Source organism: Hyperoodon ampullatus (genome assembly GCF_949752795.1).
Source record: "Hyperoodon ampullatus genome assembly, contig: scaffold_640, whole genome shotgun sequence".
NCBI classification, from domain to species: domain Eukaryota; kingdom Metazoa; phylum Chordata; class Mammalia; order Artiodactyla; family Ziphiidae; genus Hyperoodon; species Hyperoodon ampullatus.
In genome coordinates, this window is record NW_027640770.1 from 50,051 (window position 1) to 73,671 (window position 23,621).

Here is a 23,621-nt window from a genome sequence, read left to right on the forward strand (position 1 = left end):
AAGATTTAGAAAACACACTTTGATTAAGCAAAACAAAAACATAAGTAAATAATATACAGAAAGAATCAGGACAATGTTATAGCAGAGAGTACAAACAGAGGATATATAAAATGCCAGTAAATTTGAACATTTCTGTAAAGTGGACAATTTCCTAGCTCCTAAAGTTTACCAAAACTGACACAAGAGGAAATTGATAGCTGGAGTTCTTTCACCAGTAAAGGAATTAAGTCAATACTTTACAATCTTTCACCAGGAAAATACCAGACCCAGCCAGATCATTTGGGAGGTGAATTCTATCGAACTTCTATTAAACAGATAACATCAATATTAACAAAGAAAAACTTCTAGAGAGTAGTGAAGGAAGAATGCTCCTTTATTCATCTTATGAAGTCTATATAATCCTAATACTGAAAATAGATTAGGACTGTAAGGAAAAAGAAATTTACAGGTCAAATTTACTTGTAAATATAAAGGCAAAAATTTTAAACTATGATATTAGCTACCCAAGTTCACTAGAGTAAGAAAAAGCATGAGCAAGTTAGGTCATCCAATGAAGAAAAGGTAGTTTAAAGTCAAGAATATATATCAATAGATTGAAATCACCACATTTTATTTCTTTCATCTGTCTCTTTAAAAAATTGGTAAGTACTTCTATTGATCTCTTTTGTACTAGGCACTGTGCTAAGTCACTTACATATTTACTCCTTTAAACCTTCTATCATCCCTGCGGGAAAGTTCTATTTTGCTTCCATTTCTTAGCTAAGACTCTAACCCCCAGGAAAGTGAAGCAACATTTGTAAGTTTTTGTGGATGGTCAGTGATGGGACCAGTACAGGAACATCCAAAGTCTGTGCTTGTTAACAGTGCCGCATGTTGACACTCACATTACAGATGAAAGGAAAGGAACCATGCACTTACCATATAGATTAAATCTCACATTACAGGTTAAAGGAAAGGAACCGTGCACTTACATTATACATTAATACCCACATAACAGGTTAAACATGTGCTTCTCTCAAAAGTTGTAAAGAAAGCATATCCATTTCTTAATATATTTCCCAATTTCTTTTGCTTGTTTTCTGACTTGTAGTGCATTTTGCCATGAGGCAAATTTTAATTCTTATATAATTAAATGTCTCCTTTTTTCTTTGTATCTTAGAAGGGTATTCCTCATGAATACTTTATTTCATGTCTCCCAGGTTTCTGATACTTTTACAGTTTCATTATTTTTTAACTTTTAACTAGTTGCTGTATCTAGAATTTAGTAATGATAACCATATTTTCCCACTTTTGTTGAATAATTTTTGCTACTGATCCAAAATGTGAATTTTATTTTAATCTCAATTCCCTTATGCTCTTGCATCTGTTTAAGATGCTTCCTATTCCACTGGTTGTTTTGTCTATCTAAAACAAAATGCTACCTTAATTATAATGTAATTATAATATAATAAATGTAATTAGTAAACATAATACGATATATAATAAATAGCATATATAAAATAACAAAATATAATTTACCATATAACAAGGTCCAAGGAGAGCAAAACTATACAATCACTTGAAATATCCCCCAAAATATAGTTTATAGAATTCAATATTCATTTGTAATTTAAAAGAAAGAGTAAAATAGGGATCGATGAATGCTTCCAAAATAAGAAGAAATTGTATGTCTAAAAGAGAAAGAGGTAAATGATAAACTTTAGAAACACTGGCAATAAATGCAGGACAAGATGAGGATGCCTGATATAATGTTAAACAAAAAGTATTTTGTAACATTGTTTTTGCAGCACTGATGAGTTCAGTGAAAAGAGAATCTCATAGAAAAGAGTATCTCGTTCTTCTTAATGTATGTACACTTGTCCATTGCATGAACATAACAGCTTATTTAGCCAATACGTTACTGATGTGCATCTGGATTTCTAAGTTTTCATGGAATTTTATTATGCACAATTGTTTCAAACACTAGGACTTCCTCTTATGTTTATATCTTTTGAAAGAAACAATATCTCCACAGATGATTTATCTGTGCTGGCTGCTAGCTGACTTTGGGTACTTCTCAGTTCTTCCCTTTACCTTCCTTGTCAGTATGAAAACGGAAGACAAGAAGGTCTCCTGTTTAGAGACTGTAAAGATAGATCTTGGTGATAAAGTCTTGGTGGTAAAGGCTAAAAGTATCAACCCAGAACAAACGTTTTTCCAGCTGTAACTATGTGTGATTCCCTTGGCTTGATTCCGTAGAGGATGTAAGACAAGACTGTAGGATCTGCGTCAAAGTGCTTCCAGTAGGATGGGCTAAGTCAAGTATGGTGGCATATGTAATTCAAGACAAAATATAATGTCTCCTTTTCTCTCCTAGCAAAACTTGGTGGAGTGAATGTAGAAGTCACTGTATGCTTTGAATTAAAGGAACACAATAACTCTTGTTTTGGAAGGTAAGTATTCTGGTCTCTTTGTGGAGATGAATTGGAAATTGTCTAGAAGAAGGAAAATGAGGTTAACCAAAGTTAAACTCATAAATAATTGAGCATTAATTAAATGTCTGTGGTCTATGTTTGTCTTTGATCATAATTTCTCCCAATTTATGGACCTCTTTGATACTTGATTAATCCTTGTCAAAGATGCACTTAACAATGATTATTACTTGTGTATTAGGTTTTGCCTGGGCCCTGAAGAAACTACCCTAAATTACCAGCTATGATTGTCACTTGATTTCCTCCCAGAGAACAATCAGAACTCCTTGTCTTAAGTGGCTTGCAATGTGAAACTAGTTAGTCTCTTAGATATTGTTAGAGGACCCTACAGAGCCCATTGCTGAAAGTTTGGAAAACATTGGGCTTCTTAAAATTGATTCTTGTAGTGCTTTAGGAAAGATCACTGAACCAAAAGGATAACGGTGTTTCTGGTTCTGTTGTTAGCGTTCTCCATGGAAACATTGCTGAAGCTTCTGGACTCAATTTCCTTCCCCATGGGTGAATGTCACTGAAAATATCCAACTCCATTCTATCCCCATATAACTTCAGAAACTAAGCAAAATGAAGACTCAAAATTCATTTCAAAGAATGAAATGAATATATAACGTAGAATGGAACTGGGAAAATACCTGGCTTAAATTCTGGAAAGTACCAACTAAACAATTCTGGATAAGTTGCTTACTCTTGCTTAGTCTAATTTAATGCCCATCTCACAGGATGTTATGATGATTAATTTAATATCTTTGTGTAACACACAGTGTTATGTAATTTCTTCTTGTTTTTCTTGAGTAAATTCATATCCTTAAGCAACTCACTGTAACAATAGTTACTTACTTGCTTAAATTACTCTTATCTTCTATTATCACCTGAACTGTGCCCTGCTTAAGTTAATATGTGGAAGTCTTAACCCCCAATACCTCGTAATGTGACTGTATTTGGAGATAAGTCCCTTAAATAGGTAACTGAGGTCAAATGAGGTCCAATGGGTGGGCTCTAATTCAATATGACTGGTGTCCTTATAAAAAGAAAATATTAGGACACAGACATGAACAGAGAGAAGACCATGTGAAGATAAAAGGAAAACATGGCATCTACAAACCAAGAAGAGATACCTCAGAAGAAATCAATCCTGTTGACACCTTATCTCAGATTTCTAGCCTCTACACCCGTGAGTGAGTAAATTTCTGTTGTTTAACCTCCTCAGTCTCTGGTACTTTGTCATGGTAGCTCTAGGAAACTAATACAACTTTTTATGGCCTCCTTGTCTCAAGTTGAAAGTTCACTATTTGGCATCATAGCTAAGAAACAAAAATATCATCTACATTCCTTGTTGTAGTCTTTCTTCCCCATTCTCATTGCTAGTAATTTCCATATTTGGGTCTGTTTTCTGTATCTTGTAAACAGAGCGTTACACTCATTTCTAGTCTTACTGCTAACATACAATAAATGTGCAGATACTGAATAGATTTTGGAGAAGTGCAACATATAGTTGGTACATGTGTGATATGTGTGTATTCATATAATTTATACTTTTTCTCTATTTTCTTCCTTTGGTGTGAGCTAAGATTCTCTGCTCATGTGACTAGCACTCCTGAATACTAATCCCTGAATTTAAGTCACCAAAAATTGTCAAAAATAATAATAATATGGGGAAAGAGAGAGTGATAGAGGGAGAAGAACAAACAACCAGGCAATGGCAGTACTGTGAATTATTAGGGTCTTATTAATAAGATTATGTTAGTCTACAGGAAATGACCGTAAGTATCATCAGTGAGCCCAGTTGGTCTTTACTGACTGCTAGACACACCCCTGAGTTCTGTTCTTAGTCTCCAACTGTATGATTACTACTGTCTGGAAGTATTATTTGAACAACTAAAGTCACTTAATGGAAAAGGAATATGTCTTTAGAGAAGCAACAGTAATTTTTCTATCTGATTAAAAAGCAATGTTGACTGTCTGGAAACCTCAGTCATATTTGTAAGCAGAAAAGCATTGGCTATTAAAAGTGGATGATGTAAAGAGATGAGCAGAAACTTTGGCGATAGGTATACCTGGATTTAATTCTCACTTCTACCACTTGGCAGCTGGATAGCCTTAGGCAAGTTTCATAGCCCCCTGAAGTCCACTTAATTCAGTGTGTAAAATGGCATAATATCTTATTATAGCATCCTTTTAGGAATTTTAAATCAGTTATTGAAATAAAAGTACACAATATATAGACAATTATGGATTCCTCAATAGGTGTTTGACCTTTCTCCAGTATCCCACCCCCATCAAATACAGAAAAATACTTTTTAAAATTTACGAATAGGGCCTCCCTGGTGGCGCAGTGGTTGAGAGTCCGCCTGCCGATGCAGGGGATACGGGTTCGTGCCCCGGTCTCAGAGGATCCCATATGCCGCGGAGCGGCTGGGCCCGTGAGCCATGGCCGCTGAGCCTGCGCGTCCGGAGCCTGTGCTCCGCAGCGGGAGAGGCCACAACAGTGAGAGGCCCGCGTACCGCAAAAAAAAAAAAAAAAATTTACGAATATTTCATTGTTCTAAAGTTAAAGCCATAAAAATAAAAATAATCAAATGGCCTACTATCATACCATTAGAAGAACAAAAAAATAGGTGTTCATGAGAGTTCCAAATTAGAATACAGGTTTTCATTAGGCAGCTGTTTATGTATGCTATTCTGCTCTTTACAATAAATAATTAAATTTAAAACACTTATTTCCTCACTTTTAAGACTTTATTAGTTTACAAATTACATGTCGACCTATGCTAAATTTTATACTGACCCATGCTAATGAATTCAGTACAGAAAACAAAAAACACTGCACTCAAGAAAACTACATATGTATGTATGTATGTGTATATATATATATATATATATTACTTAAATGCATTTATATCCTACCGTGTCTCATAAAGCATTGTGGTAACTCACCGGAATACAGACAATCAAATATAACTGCAAAAGCACTTAACATAAACAGGGCCAAGGATACATAGACAGAAGATGAAGAAAAGATGAGGGAAATGTGAACAGGAGGAAGTGTAGTTAATCGAGTTGTATGTTTTGACCTTAAGATTCGCTGTGTGGGGACTTCCCTGGTGGCACAGTGGTTGGGAATCCGCCTGCCAGTACAGGGGACATGGGTTCGAGCCCTGGTCCGGGAAGATCCTACATGCCGCAGAGCAAATAAGCCCGTGTGCCACAACTACTGAGCCTGTGCTCTAGGGCCCATGAGCCACAACTACTGAAGCCCACGTGCCACAACTACTGAAGCCCCAGCGCCTAGAGCCCGTGCTCCGCAACAAGAGAAGCCACAGCAATGAGGAGCCCACACACCACAACGAAGAGTAGCCCCCGCTCGCCCCAACTAGAGAAAGCCTGTGTTCAGCAACAAAGACCCAACACAGCCAAAAATAAATAATAAATAAATTTATTTTTAAAAAAAGATTGTGGATAAAACAACATGTAAATGTTTACAAAGCCACATTATTTGAAGGTGCCAGACTGCACGTTAACAGTCTGACACAAAGGGACAGCACAGGAAAACTATTCAAAGATAAAGATTTTTAAATCTTTGCAGTTTGAAACCTTTTAGAGCAAGTATAACGAGCTCGACACACATTTCAACACTCAACATGTTAATCACATGTTCAAAGTATGTCTCAGAGTCATTGGAAATAGCTGTTGTCTCTGTCCCTGATATCCAAAACTGATCTGTGATGTGTAAAACTCAGGAGGTATTGATATCCACTTTTTGGCATCTGAACGGGAAACAAAGTTGTTTTGCAGTGATAATAAAGAATGAAGAAAATGTAAAAGGATACAAAAGACAAAGTACTGAGGGAATGTATTAACAAAACGAGTCAAACTAAATTCTGGTGAACTGGGGCCTACGATTGTACACACACCATGGAAATACCCCAGCCTAAATACTGGCATAGGAGGAAGGGTACTGCGAAGCCCATCACAGTATAATCCTTTAAAATGTCCCTTTCAAGGTTGGCTCCACTCAACACTGAGTATAGGAAATCTTCCCATCAGACAGAAACACTGGCTGCCCAATGCTTGACCAAGAAATTAACACACTAATGAATAAATGATACTAATTTATTTCTATCCCTGACAACGGGAAACAGCACACACTCTGTGTCAATGGTATGTCCTCTTTCCCACTTCTCTAAATGGTAAATTATGTTTTTCCCTTCATTGCTTTATATCATGTGTGACAGGCATGATGGGAAATGGCTATCAATGGTTCTGTTATTGATTTCTACATTTCACTGTGGCTAAACAAGATACTTTGTATGATTTCAATTTCTTAAAAATGTATTGGTACTTGTATTGTGGCCTAACATATGGTGTTTCCCGGAGGATGTTCCATGTGTACTTGAGAAAAATGTGTATTCTGCTGTTGTTGAGTGGAGTGATCTATATATGGCTGTTAGGTTTAGTTGGTTAAATGTGTTATTCAGTCCCCCTACCTCTCTACTGATCTTCTGTCTAGAAGTGTTTTCCATTATTGAAAGCAAGGTATTGATCTCCAACTATTATTTTAGAACTATCTATTTCTTCCTTCAATTCTGTCAATGTTTGCTTCACATATTTGGGGGTTGTTTGGTACATATATGTTTATAGTTGTTATATCTTCTTGATAGATTGAACTTGTTAGCCACATGTAGTGGCCTCCTTTTCCTCTTGTGATAGTTTTTGATTTAAAGTATATTTTGTGTGATATTAACATAGCCATCCCAGATCTATCTTCCTGCCTTCCTTCCTTCCGTCCTTTCTTTTTCTCTCTTTCTTTCTTTTTTGTTACTATTTGCATGGGATATTTTATTCTATGCTTTAACTTTCAAGCAACTTGTATCTTTTGAAATCAAGTGAGTTTTTGCGGACAGCATATACTTGGGTTGTGGTTGTTTTTAAAGTCCATTCTGCCAATGTTTATCTTTTTATTGGAGAGCTTAATCCACTTACTTTTTCAAAAATTACTGATGAGGAAGAACTTAATTCTGTCTGTTTCCTGCTTGTTTTCTGTATGTCTTATGCATTTTTTGCCCCTCATTTACTCCATTACTGACTTCTGTGCTTAGCCGATTTTCTTGTGGTGAACTCTTGATTCCCTTTTCATTTCTTTTTGCATATAGTCTATTGATATTTTCTTTGTGATTATCAAGAAGATTACATTTACCATTCTAAAGTTAAAACAATATAATTTCAATTGAAACCAACTTCAGTAGCACACAGAAACTCTGTTCCTCTACAGTTCCATTCCTCCTCTTTACATTATTGTTGTCACAAATTACACCTTTATACTTTGTGAGCCCAATAACATGGATTTATGATTATTTTATGCATTTGTTTTTTCAATCATGTAAGAAATAAAAAGTAGAGTTACAAGCCAGTAACACAATACTGGCTTTAGTATTTGCCCATGTATTTATCTTTACTGGAGATTTCTATTTCTTTATACAGCTTCGAGTTGCTGTCTAGTGTCCTTTCATTTCAACCTGAAGGTTCAATTTAGGATTTCTCATAGGGCAGTGGTAGGAAGTTTTAACATAAACGCCCTCAGCCTTTGTTCATCTGGGAATGCGTTAATTTCTCCCTAAGTTTTGAAACCAGTTTGGCCAAATATAGAATTCTTGGTGGACACTTTTTTTCTTTCAGCACTTTAAATATGTCTGGCCTCTTGCTTCCATGGTTTCATATAGGAAATTAGCTCTAATCTTTTTGAGGATCCCTGCTTTGTAACAAATTTCTTTTTTCTTTCTCCTTTGGGAGAAAAGATTCCTTCTGTGTCCTTTGGCTTCTGAGAGTTTGATTATACTGTTTTTTGCTGTGGGGTTCTTTGAGTTTCTCTTAGTCCTGAAATCAGCCAAAGATTTATAGCAACCAAACACATACTGAACCAGGGAAGAGGCAATTTGAAAATGGCAGGAAAGCTTTGTGGCAGTTTTACTTGCCCTTGCCCCATCCACCGTTAGTGTAGTGATGGTCTTAAAGTGGTGCAGTCTTAATGCAGTGATAGTCTTAAAGTAGCAGCAGACCATTCCTAGTATGGGACCCTCAATCATGCTTGAGGAGGGAGCAGAAGAGACCGTACTGTCAGATTATTATGTGTATCTGTTCTAACCTGTCTGGGAGCACACAAGATGCTTATCTCTGTCTTAGCTAACTTGGAACACAGTCTGGAAAAGCAGCGGTCATTGCTCAAAAAAAGTGCAAGGTGAACCAACAAAGCACAGATGGCTGGGGCAGAAGACTGTACATTGAAATACAATAGACCACATAAGATGCAGGAGCCAAAGTTGGGGGAGATTCTTTGGGAAATTAGATCCTACAAAAAGTACACATGTGTCCAGAGAAATTAAGAAAGCCACATGCATACTCAAGATACGATGCATGTTCTGAAAACACCAGAGGAGTCTCTAAGCTTTTACCACGGGCTGAGCCCTGAACTCAATGCAGGTCAGCTAAATGTTGAAGGAGTGATGCAGCAATCTGCACAACGGGCAGAGGTGTGTGGTTTTGAGTGTGCATGTGGATGTGCTTGTGTATATTTGTTTTTGTTTGTTTTAGGTGCAGGAATTCAAGGAAATCTCTGTCAAAACATTAGCTAAACATGAACTAAAAGAACAGAGACTTCAGTGCGTACATACGCTAAGGAAAACAGTCATTGCAAAAATAGTTTGGAAAGGTCCCTAAACAAACAGACTACTACAGCCTTCAACAATCAAAAGCCCAGGAAACCCTGGGAAAGTGTGAGAATCTGATTTCCATAGATACCACATTATAATATTTGAAAGACAAATTTTCAACCAAAAAAATCACAAGGTATACAAAGACATGGAAAAGTATGGTCCGTTTAAGGAAACAAATTAATTGATGAAACCATCCGTAAGGAAGCCCAGACATTTCTCCATTGCATATTCTTGCCTCCTTTGTCATAGATTCATTGACCATAAGTGCATGGGTTTCTTTCTGGGCTCTCTATTCTGTTCCAGTGATCGATGTTTTTGTGCCAGTAGCATACTGTTTTGATTACTGTAGGTTTGTAGCACAGTCTGAAGCCAGGGAGCATGATTCCTCCAGTTGTGTTCTTCTTTCTCAAGACTGTTTTAACTATTCAGGATCTTTTGTGTTTCCATACAAACTTTAAAATTATTTGTTCTAGGTCTGTGGAAAATGCCCTTGATATGTTGATACAGACTGCATTGAATCCGTAGATTTCCTTGGGTGTGATGGTCATTTTAACAATATTAATTCTTCCAATCCGTGACCATGGTATATCTTTCCAGCTGTTTGTGTCATCTTTAATTTCTTGTATCAGTGTCGTATAGTTCCCTGGGTACAGGTCTTTTACCTCCTTAGGCAGATTTATTCTTATGTATTTTATTCTTTTTTACGTGATTGTAAATGGGATTGTTTCCTTAATTTCTCTTTCTGGTAGTTCACTGTTAGTGTATAGAAATACAGTAGATTTCTATATATAAATTTTGTATCCAGCAAATTTACCAAGTTCATTTTTGAGCTCTAATAATTTTTTGATGGTGTCTTTCAGACTTTCTATGTGTCATGCCATCTGCAAACAGTGACAGTTTTACTTTTTCCTTTCTATTTTGGAGTCCTTTTATTTATTTACTTTTCTTGTCTGATTGCTGTTGCTAGGACTTGCAAAACTACCTTCAATAAAAGTGGTGAGAGTGGGCATCCTTGTCTTGTTCCTGATCTTAGGGGAAATGCTTTCAGCTTTTCACCATTGAGTATGTTAGCTATGGGCTTGTCATATATGGCCTTTATTATGTTGAGGTATGTTCCCTCTATGCCCACTTTCTGGAGAGTTTTTACCATGAATGGATATTGAATTTTTTTCAAAAGCTTTTTCTGCATCTCCTGAGATGATCATATGGTTTTTAGTCTTCAATTTGTTACTGTGATGATAAGAGGCCTAAGACAGCTATAGAGGCTAAGTGACCTTTCCTTCCCTGAATGGGTAGGTATCCTTATTCTGCCTTCTAATTGAGTTAGTATCTGAGTAAAGAACTGCCAGGTGTCATGTAGTTCACAATACACTGCTGTGGCAATATAGAAATGAATTTGCCTAAATCATTTGGCTTTTCTAAATTATAGGAAATGAATATACTGAATGAATACTTCAACTTAAGGGAATGTTCTTAAAAATATATTAATGTAGGCACTTCAGCAGAGAATTGAAAACAAAACAAATAATTCAGGTAAAGGGTTGAAATTAAAGTACACTCAGTTGTATCCAGTTTCCTCTTGTAAACCTCTCTTTTTAATTTGAGTGGACAGTCACTGGAGAATATCTGACTTGGGGCTAAGGAAATCTAAGCCTTCTTGGCCACACTGTATTCTCTTATGTCGTTTAATAAAGACACCAGTTGGGTTGCTGAAAAAATAGTGGGAAAAATCAATCCCTCACATCCAAAGGGCGGCTCTTGAAAATATGTGGATTGTTGTAGTCATTTTGCTCTTCTGGCCTCAGAAGTTCTAATCTTAACCTTAGCTCCTGATGCAGAGAGACTTTTTAAACCAATTCCCACATTACTCATTATGTGACTGTTGAATAAGAGAAACCCAGCTCTTTTCCTGTGCTTTCAACCAGTTATCTTCTTCAAAAATTTGTTTGGATTGTTATACCTTAATCTTGCCTGGCAAGGGACTTATGGGAAGGTTCTTATTGTTTGAAAGTTTGGTGCCAGTATCTGCAAAGAAAGAAGAAAGTAAAGAAGGAAAGGTGTGTTTATCAAACATCCCAATAGTGAAGGTGTGTGAAAGCAACTTTTGAAAAAGTGCATCTGTCAGAGTTTAGCCATATGATTACATTTTATTTTATTCATTGAAAATAAATAATTATCAATGAATCCTTTCTAGATTTTCTAGTTTCCCAAAGTTCCCTGTATTCACATTCTAAGCTGAAAGATGGTATTTTAAGTCACTGCTCTCCACCTTATATTATTTGTAATCACTCCTCATGACCTCTTCCTTCAAAGAAACGTGATCCTGAGAAGTGTCCTTTGTTTGTCTTTGTGGAATAAGTGATGGGGATGCATCCTGGAGACCTGTGAGATGTTTAAATTGTGGCCTAAAGAAACTAGGATGGAGAGTTCTGGAAAGATCTGGAAAGATGGCTGGTAGAGTGTGGCCAGATGTGGGAGAAGAGAGACGTACAGAGAGCGGGAGAGGAAATTTGCAGAGGGAGAAAATTAAACAAATAATTCAATAAGTTTTGTTGTGTGGTGTGGGATGCAAGCCTTTCTCTCCCCCTTTCCTTCACAATCTCTTTGTTAAAGACTGTGTTTTTCATTAGCTTTACTAAGATAGGATTTGCCGTTTTGTTTGGATACTGAGAATGGACCCATGGAAACAGTTACATTTGGGTTATCTCTGACTATCTTTAATGAAGAACATAAATATTGGCCACACTATCTATGCACATGCTATCACCATGCCTTTTTTGTTCTCTGTTCATATATCTAAGTCCTCTTCTTTGAGGTCAATCTCAAATCTCATCTGAAATGTACATTTATTGATAGATTCAACCTATAATGAACTGTTCCTTCTTTGTCCTCCTTAGGCTCTGATTATTTATAAAAACTCATTTTTGAACTTAGAAACTGTCCAATATGATATACTAGTTATTTCATCAGCGTATGTTATATCCTCAACACAGTTATAAGCTATTGTGGGGCTGGGATCATACATTCTGTAATTTTTCTCAGTACTTACACTTACTTTGATAAAAAGCGCATTCATTCATCTAAACATCATTTATTGAGTGTTAATTAAATGTCTCAACTCAGTAAATATTGTTTGAATGAATGCATGCATGAATGAGGGAGTATGCAATAGGTAGCATAATGTACCGCCCAATGTGAAAAAACCAAAAACATAAACACAAAAGCAAGCCAAAAAGTGGACCAGGACTTTCTGTAAAATATCCTGCTTTTTGTTGGATGAGGCCATGAAAATCAAGATGCTCCTGAAAGGTCTTAGGAGCTGACCAAGAATAGTAAACAATTGAAATTCTCTCAGGCTTATTCAACAGTATCACTGGACACATTTATACCTCTCAGGAATGTTATTAAAAGAAGAGATTAATAAAGCTTTTATAGATGAGTTGATAAATCTCTAAATATTTAAATCTTCATTTCCTCCTAGGTTTCTCTATTTTGGGTTTCCAAAAGATTTCAAGAAACCACAGGATAATTAAAAAATTAGACATTCTCTTTCTTACCTTCATGTTTTTTGATGGTAAACACCTTTTATTTTCTCCATAGTGCTGCCCAATTTCCACCAGTGCAGTTCTTAAGTGAATTTTGCTCTGGATGGTGGGATATATAAGATGTAAATGAATTGTTTGTATATGTTTTAGAATTCTTCAAAAGGGCCTGGCCGTGGAAATGCGTTGAATATTACTTAAATAAGTAAAGTAACTTCCTCAGAATTATTATTCTGTTCTGGTTAGGATACTCTCTGCCCTGGTTTGTTAAAATTTCCCTCTAGGGTGGTTTTAATTTTGTTTCTGATAGGGTCCTAGGATTTATTGCCACACCCATCCTGCATCTGTTTTTCTTTGAATTACTCTCCTTGCAGTTTCTGATTCCTACAAGGCCTTACAGGTTAGTGACAACCTGGCCATCACAACTCTGGGAAGGACAGGCCTACTTTTCAGAGGTGTTGATGTTTTCTGTACCTGAAGGTTTTCAAGAGATATCAATCTTCCTCACCACCTCCCTTGGCCCTCTTAATGGACTAAGCAGTTCCTCATGAAATTTCTGTAGGATATCTGTACTAACTTCTCAATATTGTTCCATCCTGAGTCTAAATTCCTGGCCTCAAGGTAATGTTAGATTTCTAGCTCCAGCCCCTATTTACATAAGGCCTATACTAAGGAACGGAACCCATACACATCAGTCTGCTCTTGTTTCTCTGGATTTAATTTCTCTGTTACTTTCTGAAACATGCAGGTGTTCCTTTCTTTCTTTTAATCTCAGCTATGTGCTTTAAACTTTTTCAAAATTGACCCAGAGTTTACATGTGTCTCCAGTAACAGTACATTAAATTGAGCTTAGTCTGCTCTTCTACTGGCATATTTGAGATCCAAATAATTTGCTACTTAACTGGATTCAGTTACCTATATATTTCAGGCACCTAAAACTCACCATGTTCCAAATTTCCCCCTTTATTGTTAGTAATTTTCTTGGGAATCTGGATAACATTAGATGGAATAAAGTTAGTGAGTGGCCCAGGAATGCCTGAAATTTTGTTTGTGAGAGTGGCCAGGGAAAGTTAAGCAAAGAAGAAAACCAAATGAAAAACAGAATCACATTATTATGGCTGAGACAAGATTCCATGCAGAGCTCTCTGTAGAGCTGGGTTGGGTCATAACTTATGCCAGAGCTCTAGGCCAAGCTCTCAGTTCTGGGCTAACGTCATCTCTGGTCCACTCTATGGAGTGGAAACTTTGGAGGAATTGCCAATGTGTTCCGCGGTGTAGGAAGAGGGAAATTGTGAACGTTACTTTCTAAATTGTGGAGGAACTAACCACTGTAAATGTGCCTTGAACTATGGTGTTTAATTTGACCAGTCAGATCAATGACTTTCCCCTTGAGTGAAATGCTGCTACGTATATGAGCAGAAAAACAAAACTGGTATAAGGAATAGATAGCTAGTGGGAAGCAGCCGCATAGCACAGGGAGATCAGCTCTGTGCTTTGTGACCACCTAGAGGGGTGAGATAGGGAGGGTGGGAGGGAGGGGGGTGCAAGAGGGAAGAGATATGGGGACATATGTGTATGGAGAACTGATTCACTTTGTTATAAAGCAGAAACTAACACACCACTGTAAAGCAATTATACTCCAACAAAGATGTGAAAAAAAAAACTAGTATAAGGAGATGGAGAGACTGGGAGTCTTATTTTCCCAGCAATTGACTTTTCCTCGACCATGACCTTCCCTTTGAGTCCCCTGGACCTTGGGGATGATCGCAACCCCTTGGGTTGGGTGATGGCAACCCCATCTTCACTAGAACCTCTATAGTTAACTTTGATTTTTCCCACTCCGCATATCCATCCCATGTATGCAGTCAAACATTTGATCTTGGACCTTTACTGACAAAATATGCTTGAATATAGCCATTTCTTTTCACTCCCACTGCTACTGCTATTGTCACTGCCTTAACTAGGGCTTTATCTTTAAGTTCTTTACATAAATATATAAATATCTATATATAAATAAAATATACAAATAAATAAAATATAATATTAATTCTGATGATTTTAAAGTCTTTTCTTGATAAAGACTTTTCCTGATAAAGATACACAAGATCTTATATAAATATTTTTGTATTGTCTGTTCTTTTCTTAGAATTTAATCATATGATTCTATCTCTTAGCATGTCTAGAACTTTTTATTGAATGCTGGCTATTTTATTTGGCTTTTTTTGTTTTTCTCAGTGGAAACGTTGTTTTGCTTCAAAATATTTTATTCTACCTGGAAGTAGCAAATCTTCAAATTATAATTTTTTAAATGCTTTCAAATATCAATACTATAGGTGTCACAAAATCTAGAAAAATGACATTTGAAAATTAAGTACTGCCAGATGTGTCTCTATAAAAGTTTTTCCCCACTCTTGTAGCTGTATATTCTTTAACTGCCTCCTCATATGACAGTTTATGTGTTTTAGAAATAAAATTTTAAGAAATAAACTTTGTAGTTTATAGACATAGATTTCTTTTAACATGGTTGATTAGAGTTTGCTTTTAGTTATTAATAGTTTAGAAAAGTTTATTTCAGCGTCACAATTTATTATTGATAATGTCACATTAATTTTCCTTGTTAACTTTGAGAAAACCTCTATGGATTACTTCCTCATAAATATTTACTATTATAAATGCATTACTGATTTCAGTACTGCTAAAGGTTTGTGCATTACAGGAATTCTGATAAAATACTCATTCACACAATTCCATTACACACATTATTGATGGAGTATATTCTTTTATTTATTTATTTATTTATTTATTTATTTATTTATTTATTTATTTATTTTTGGCTGTGTTGGGTCTTCGTTGCTGTGCGCAGGCTTTCTGTAGTTGCAGCGAGTGGGGGCTACTCTTTGTTGCAGTGCGCAGGCTTCTCATTGCGGTGGCTTCTCTTGTTGCAGAGCACAGGCTCTAGGCACGCAGGCTTCAGTAGTTGTGGTTCGCAGGCTCAGTAGATGTGGCTCACGGGCTCTAGAGCGCAGGCTCCGTAGTTGTGGCACATGGCCTTAGTTGCTCCGAGGCATGTGGGATCTTCCCAGGCCATGGCTTGAACCCGTGTCCCCTGCATTGGCAGGTGGCTTCTTAACCACTGTGCCATCAGGAAAGCCCCTGGAGTATATTCTTGACAGAAGAAAATTTCCGTTTTAACTAAGCATTGATGAGAACTGAATCTTTGACTTATCTTTCACATTCCTGATGATTAAAATAATTTTCCACAGAATACCTTCTGGTGTTATACTTTTCAGTTCTTTTTTTCTTCTTCAAACACACATGCTTTGGGCTTCCCTGGTGGCGCTGTGGTTGAGAGTACCCCTGCCGATGCAGGGGACACGGGTTCGTGCCCCGGTCCGGGAAGATCCCGCATGCCACAGAGCGACTGGGCCCGTGAGCCATGGCCGCTGAGCCTGCGCGTCCGGAGCCTGTGCTCCGCAGCGGGAGAGGCCACAGCAGTGGGAGGCCCACGTACCACAAAAACAAAAACAAAAACAAAAAAAACCACACATGCTTTGAGAGCTGTGAAGTGCAAGACATGGCTATACTGTAAGGTGGTTTTTGTCCTTTCGCTTCTGTGTCTAGTGCTAGTTAAGTCAGTAGAGTAGTCAGTAAGAGTACTGGAAGTTATTCCTGTAATGGGATAGTATATAGTCAATTACATGTGGTGTCTGGAAATCACATAATAGCCTCACTTCAAACATCTCCTTAGGGCTTCCCTGGTGGCACAGTGGTTGAGAGTCCGCCTGCCGATGCAGGGGACACGGGTTCATGCCCCGGTCCGGGAAGTTCCCCCATGCCGTGGAGCGGCTAGGCCCGTGATCCATGGCAGCTGAGCCTGCACGTCCAGAGCCTGTGCTCCGCAACGAGAGAGGCCACAACAGTGAGAGGCCCGCGTACCGCAAAAAAAAAAAAAAGAAGAAAAATCTCCTTAGCCAGATTTCAAAAACGCCTGTGGCCATTCCGATATGATCCAACGTAGCGGAATATGGTAGAAGGAAACTGGCAAAGAAAGAGACGCTGGTCTTACCTGATGGAAGTTAAAATATCTCAATTTTAACAATTTTGCAAAAACCTATAATTACATGAAATAATTTCTAGGATTCTTTGTAGGACCTAAAAAGAACCCATAGGGTTGTGGAAAAACAATAGAAGCTACTATGATGAGAAGCCCGGGCACCGCAACAAAGAGTAGCCCCCGCTCTCCTCAGAGAAAGCCTGCAGGCAGCATTGAAGACCCAACACAGCCAAACTAAAAATAAATAAATTTATTTTTAAAAAGTAATACTCAGGTTTGAGGCATGAGAAATATGATGAGGAGAAAGTAGCTAATGTTTTCAGAACTTTTAAAATATCAAACTCAGTCTCTAAGATTTTAGCATTATATACAACATCGGTTACTTATTAGTGGTTTGGGAAGGCCAATTTAAAATTTTCTCATCTTACTGTATTGAAATTCACGGCCCTAATGTTTTCCACATTGACTATATGAATGATGAAGGAAAGTCAATCATGTATTTCATTTACAACTGGACAGAAAACAAAATTTTAAAAAGTGTTTGGACTACTGACTTTTGATTTCTTCTAAGGCAAATTCCCTGATTAGGAGAAAAATGGTGGAAGAGGGCAGGGTTAAGAATTAAGATTTCAAGAGCGTGAGAGGTAGATGGCCAACCATAGTTCCTAAGGTTCGGTGCCTGTAACTGTTGCCGCTGCTTAAGGCTGCCGAAGCAGTGGTACAGCGGCTGCCCTCGTACTTGCTACCTCTAGAAACATTCTTACCAGTAGTGGTGGCAGCGGGACTCAATTACCCCCTTTTTTCACTCTCTCCAGAAGCTCCAGATGGCGTCTTCCGTGGGCAACGTGGCCGACAGCACAGACCCAACGAAACGTATGACTTCCTTCCAAGGTTTAGCTGAGTTGGCACATCGAGAATATCAGGCAGGAGATTTTGAGGCAGCTGAGAGACACTGCATGCAGCTCTGGAGACAAGAGCCAGACAATACTGGTGTACTTTTATTACTTTCATCTATACACTTCCAGTGTCGAAGGCTGGACAGATCTACCCACTTTAGTACTCTGGCAATTAAACAGAACCCTCTCCTGGCAGAAGCCTATTCGAATTTGGGGAATGTGTACAAGGAAAGAGGGCAGTTGCAGGAAGCAATTGAGCATTACCGGCATGCATTGAGTCTCAAACCAGATTTCATCAATGGTTATATTAACCTGGCAGCCGCTTTGGTAGCAGCAGGCGACATGGAAGGGGCAGTACAAGCTTACGTCTCTGCTCTTCAGTACAATCCTGATTTGTACTGTGTTTGCAGTGACCTGGGGAACGTGCTCAATGCCCTGGGTGACTTGGAAGAAGCCAAGGCATGTTATTTGAAAGCAATTGAGACGCAACCGAACTTTGCAGTAGCTTGGAGTAATCTTGGCTGTGTTTTCAATGTACAAGGGGAGATTTGGCTTGCAATTCATCACTTGGAAAAGGCTGTCACCCTTGACCCCAATTTTCTGGATGCTTATATCAATTTAGGAAATGTCTTCAAAGAGGCACGGATTTTTGACAGAGCTGTGGCAGCTTACCTTCGTGCCCTAAGCTTGAGTCCAAATCATGCAGTGGTACATGGCAACCTGGCTTGTGTATACTTTGAGCAAGGCCTGATGGATCTGGCAATAGACACCTACAGGCGAGCTATTGAATTGCAACCACATTTCCCTGATGCTTACTGCAACCTAGCCAGTGCTCTCAAAGAGAAGGGCAGTGTTGCCGAAGCAGAAGATTGTTATAATACAGCTCTCCGGCTGTGTCCCACACATGCACACTCTCTGAATAACCTAGCCAATATCAAAGGAGAACAGGGAAACATTGAAGAGGCAGTTCGCTTGTATCGTAAAGCATTAGAAATCTTCCCAGAGTTTGCTATTGCCCATTCAAATTTAGCAAGTGTATTGCAGCAGCAGGGAAAACTGCAGGAAACTCTGATGCATTATAAGGAGGCTATTCGAATCAGTCCTACCTTTGCTGAGGCCTACTGTAATATGGGAAACGCTCTAACGGAGATGCAGGATGTTCAGGGAGCCTTGCAGTGTTATACTCGTGCCATTCAGATCAACCCTGCATTTGCGGATGCCCACAACAATCTGGCTTCCATTCACAAGGATTCAGGGAATATTCCAGAAGCAATTGCTTCTTATCGCACTGCTCTGAAGCTTCAACCTGATTTTCCTGACGCTTATTGTAATTTGGCTTATTGCCTGCAGATTGTCTGTGATTGGACAGACTATGATGAGCGAATGAAGAAGTTGGTCAGCATTGTGGCTGACCAGTTGGAGAAGGAGAGGTTGCCTTCTGTGCAGCCTCATCATAGTATGCTCTATCCTCTTTCTCATGGCTTCAGGAAGGCTATTGCTGAGAGGCATGGGAACCTCTGCTTGGATAATGTAAGTGCCCTTCATAAACCACCGTATGAACATCCAAAAGACTTGAAGCTCAGTGATGGTCGACTGCGTGTAGGATACGCGAGTTCTGACTTTGGGAATCATCCTACTTCTCATCTTATGCAGTCTATTCCAGGCATGCACAATCCTGATAAATTTGAGATATTCTGTTATGCCCTGAGCCCACATGATGGCACAAACTTCCGAGTGAAGGTGATGGCAGAAGCCAATCATTTCATTGATCTTTCTCAGATTCCATGCAATGGGAAAGCAGCTGATCGCATCCATCAAGATGGTATACACATCCTTGTAAATATGAATGGTTATACCAAGGGTGCTCGAAATGAACTCTTTGCTCTCAGGCCAGCTCCTATTCAGGCAATGTGGCTGGGGTACCCTGGGACTAGTGGCACGCTTTTCATGGATTATATCATCACTGATCAGGAAACTTCACCTGCTGAAGTTGCTGAGCAGTATTCTGAGAAACTGGCTTATATGCCCCATACTTTCTTTATTGGTGATCATGCTAATATGTTCCCTCACCTGAAGAAAAAAGCCATCATCGATTTTAAGTCCAATGGGCACATTTATGACAATCGGATTGTGCTGAATGGCATCGACCTCCAAGCATTTCTTGATAGTCTATCCGATGTGCAAATAGTCAAGATGAAATGTCCTGATGGAGAAGACAACGCAGACAGCAGTAATACAGCTCTTAATGTGCCTGTCATTCCTATGAATACTGTTTCAGAAGCAGTTATTGAAATGATTAACAGAGGACAAATTCAGATAACAATGAATGGATTCAGTATTAGCAATGGACTGGCAACTACCCTGATCAACAATAAGGCTGCCACTGGAGAGGAGGTTCCCCGTACCATTATTGTAACCACACGCTCTCAGTATGGGTTACCGGAAGATGCCATTGTGTACTGTAACTTTAATCAGTTATACAAAATTGACCCATCTACTTTGCAGATGTGGGCAAATATTCTGAAGCGTGTTCCCAATAGTGTACTGTGGCTGTTGCGTTTTCCAGCAGCAGGAGAAGCTAATATTCAACAGTACGCACAAAATATGGGCCTTCCCCTGAACCGTATCATTTTCTCACCTGTTGCTCCTAAAGAGGAACATGTTCGGAGAGGCCAGCTGGCTGATGTCTGCTTGGACACTCCACTCTGTAATGGACACACCACAGGGATGGATGTCCTTTGGGCAGGGACCCCCATGGTGACTATGCCAGGAGAGACTCTTGCTTCCCGAGTTGCAGCTTCCCAGCTCACTTGTTTAGGCTGTCTTGAGCTGATTGCTAAAAATAGACAAGAATATGAAGAGATAGCTGTGAAACTGGGAACTGATCTCGAATACCTGAAGAAAATTCGTGGCAAAGTCTGGAAGCAGAGAACATCTAGCCCTCTGTTCAACACCAAACAATACACGATGGAGCTAGAGCGGCTCTATCTACAGATGTGGGAGCATTATGCAGCTGGCAACAAACCTGATCACATGATTAAGCCTGTTGAAGTCACTGAGTCGGCCTAAATCATGACTGTGTGCCCAGGAGAATTACCCCTGTAGCTGAGCCTCAACCTTCTGGGGGAAAGGGAACTACTTTTTCAATATTATGTTGCAGGTGGGTGACAGACAATGATAAGAAATAGCACAGCCAGACTTGCTTCCTGCATGATGATAGGGAGAGACACAAGAGATGGGAAACTACTGTTCCACAAGGAGTCTCCATAGAATTTTGCAGCAGCCAGGTGTTGCAGAATGCTGGAACGTCTGACCTTCCTTGCTCTTCCATGGGATGGATGGTTAGTGTGGAAGGGAGACAGAGATTGTCCAGCCATTTTGTGATTATCATAGATTGATTGAGTCTTCTAAATAAATTTTTTTCTTTATGTTTTGGGTATTGTAGCTTTTCTTTTTTTTCTTTTTTGCGGTACCCGGGCCTCTCACTGTCATGGCCTCTCCCGTTGCGGAGCACAGGCTCCGGACGTGCAGGCTCAGCGGCCATGCCTCACGTGCCTACTTGCTCTGCGGCATGTGGGACCTTCCCGGACCGGGGCACGAACCCGTTTCCCCTGCATCGGCAGGCGGTTTCTCAACCACTGCACCACCAGGGAAGCCCTATTGGAGCCTTTAAAAATGTTTGGTTTCAGGTATTTTTATTCATGTGAAGTGTATATGATTCTCTTGAGATACGGTGTTAAGCTAAAATATTCCTTGTTTTAGTTTCTGAACTCTACAGATAAATGGGGACGTTGCTGGTGTAGTCTTTTTATAGGTTTTATAAACCACTTGAGCCTACATCGGTCATTTTAGTGTCTGACATAACGTTTGGAACTCTCAGTGCTTTGTTGGTTTGTAGATGATGGCTTCAATCCTTTTTCTGGTCCGTTTCCTTCTTCCCTTCCCCCCACTTTAAAAATTCTCCTGTAACTTGGCTAACAAAAAACCAAGTCTGATTCAAAACCTCCCAGAGTGTTTCTCTTAAACACATCATCTGGTGCCAAATGCAGATTCTTAGGAGTGCTTATTAATTATGAAGGGCACAGTTGTGGTACTGTCACTGATGATAATAATAATGGATTTTTGGCCTAGAGTTTTGACCTATTTCACCAGTGTTTTACCGTTGACTGCCCCTCTATGCTGCTTCCAAAAGTGATAGTGTGTGATAAGCTTTTTACTTTCATTTCTAAAGTTTGGGTTTTTTTTAGGTGAGTCCTGTTCTTCCTTTTTCTTTCAGCAGAAATGAAATCCCAGGTAAGTATAAGTATTCAAATATTTGATCAGTAAGTCACAGTTATCTCCAGTACATAAATAACTTTCATCAAAAAACATGTTATAGGTAAAAAGCTCTGAAGGACCAGCTATGTATAAGGTAATTATGATTCAGACCTTCTAGGGTATTATATATAATAACTTGTCTTCCGGACGTGGTCTTGAAGCCTTTATGGATTCAGCCTCAGTAGTAACGAACTGCACTGCTACTTGGTTTGGAGTACAAATTAGACTATATCCCTCCTGGAGGTTGAGTTTTTGGTATTGAAAACCATAGGAATGAAATTATTGTATTTCAACAAAGGATCAAGGGCTTGAGGCTTAAACAAGCCAACATATGAATATATGTTTTTGTCTTGCTGTACTGCACATGTGCTGTCTAGTAACAGATATTTTGCCTGCTAGTAGTGTTCTAGATTATGTCTTTCCCAAGCGCTGAGGCAGTGCACCTATTCTGTAGTTGCAGCTGATGCCTGAATGTATCCTAGCTGGCAAATTATTGATGAATAAGAACTTGAATTTCTGAAAGATTTGTACTGTTAACCAAAATCTGAGCAAGGAGTCTCAAATGTAATTCTTAGCCAGAATTACATGTTAATGAACCATTTAACAGTGTAAATCAAGGAACATCAGTGTAGGGATTTCTTTTCATTTATTTCTTACCTGCTTGAAATATCAGTTAAAGGTTGCCAGCTTGGTTGCAGATGAACGGACGTTTGAAGTTCACCAAACTACTTAATGTGGAATAGGATAATCAACTTCCAACGCCCTCAAGGCTGTGACCTTGCAGCCATTTTACATAGCACATCATCCTCCTATAGGGATGAACCTTTCCCTGGCCTGAAAAGTAGCCACTCCGTTGAAGATTTGCTTATTGTAACAGGCTTTTGTTTCCAGGTAACATGTCTGTGGAAGACTTAATTCTGAATAGAGATATAGATATTACTGGAAACTAATTGTTTTTTCTATCATTCTCTGCTTTATCAAAAAAGTAAAACATTTAAATTGTGCTAAAAAACTCAGATGTTGTCTTGCAAACTTTAAACAATAAATGAATGAGTTGCCCTTAAAAAAAAAAGAATTAAGCAGTTAAGCTGTTGGTCCCACATCAGACAAATTATCCTTATACCTCCTGTCAATATTGTTAACAGAGACTGTTATTTTATTAATCCTTATGATCCCGTGATTCTTTCTTTCATGTTTCAGGGCACAGCAGGTGAGAGAGTGGATTTGTTAAGCTGGGTGGGTTTATCCTTCTTTTATGCGTTCATTCAATTTTATGTTCATTTACTTATTGTACACATATGGCAATAGAAGCTGCTAAAGCAATCATTGCTATTCTGCAAAACAACAAGGCACAGAAGCAGATGTCTTATTTCCGAGATTTCTCCCCCCAGGATTATTATGATTAAAGATCCTTTCCCCCCACTCCCTGGAGAGGACAAGGGGCTGCTGCTGGAGGATTTTTAATGACTTGGGGAAAGGCTCAAATATCCCCCCATTATGGTAATCCACCCCAGGGGCAAACCACACAAGAATATTATGAATTTATTTTATTTTTCTATCCTTGCAAAGGTAATACTCAGCTCATTAGAATATGAAAACTATCCTGTCAAATTTCAGAATTACATGGATGAAGAAAA

The 23,621-nt window shown here is 38.7% G+C and overlaps 1 protein-coding gene across 1 annotated transcript; it reads left to right on the forward strand.

Moving 5' to 3' along the window:
- Positions 1-17,595: 17,595 nt before the first annotated feature.
- Positions 17,596-20,736, forward strand: LOC307070043 (UDP-N-acetylglucosamine--peptide N-acetylglucosaminyltransferase 110 kDa subunit-like; the record flags this gene model as incomplete). Its single annotated transcript, XM_079728647.1, has 1 exon — positions 17,596-20,736. The coding sequence occupies one exon, from the start codon at positions 17,596-17,598 to the stop codon at positions 20,734-20,736; it is 3,141 nt and encodes a 1,046-aa protein (XP_079584773.1).
- Between the last annotated feature and the right edge of the window lie 2,885 nt (positions 20,737-23,621).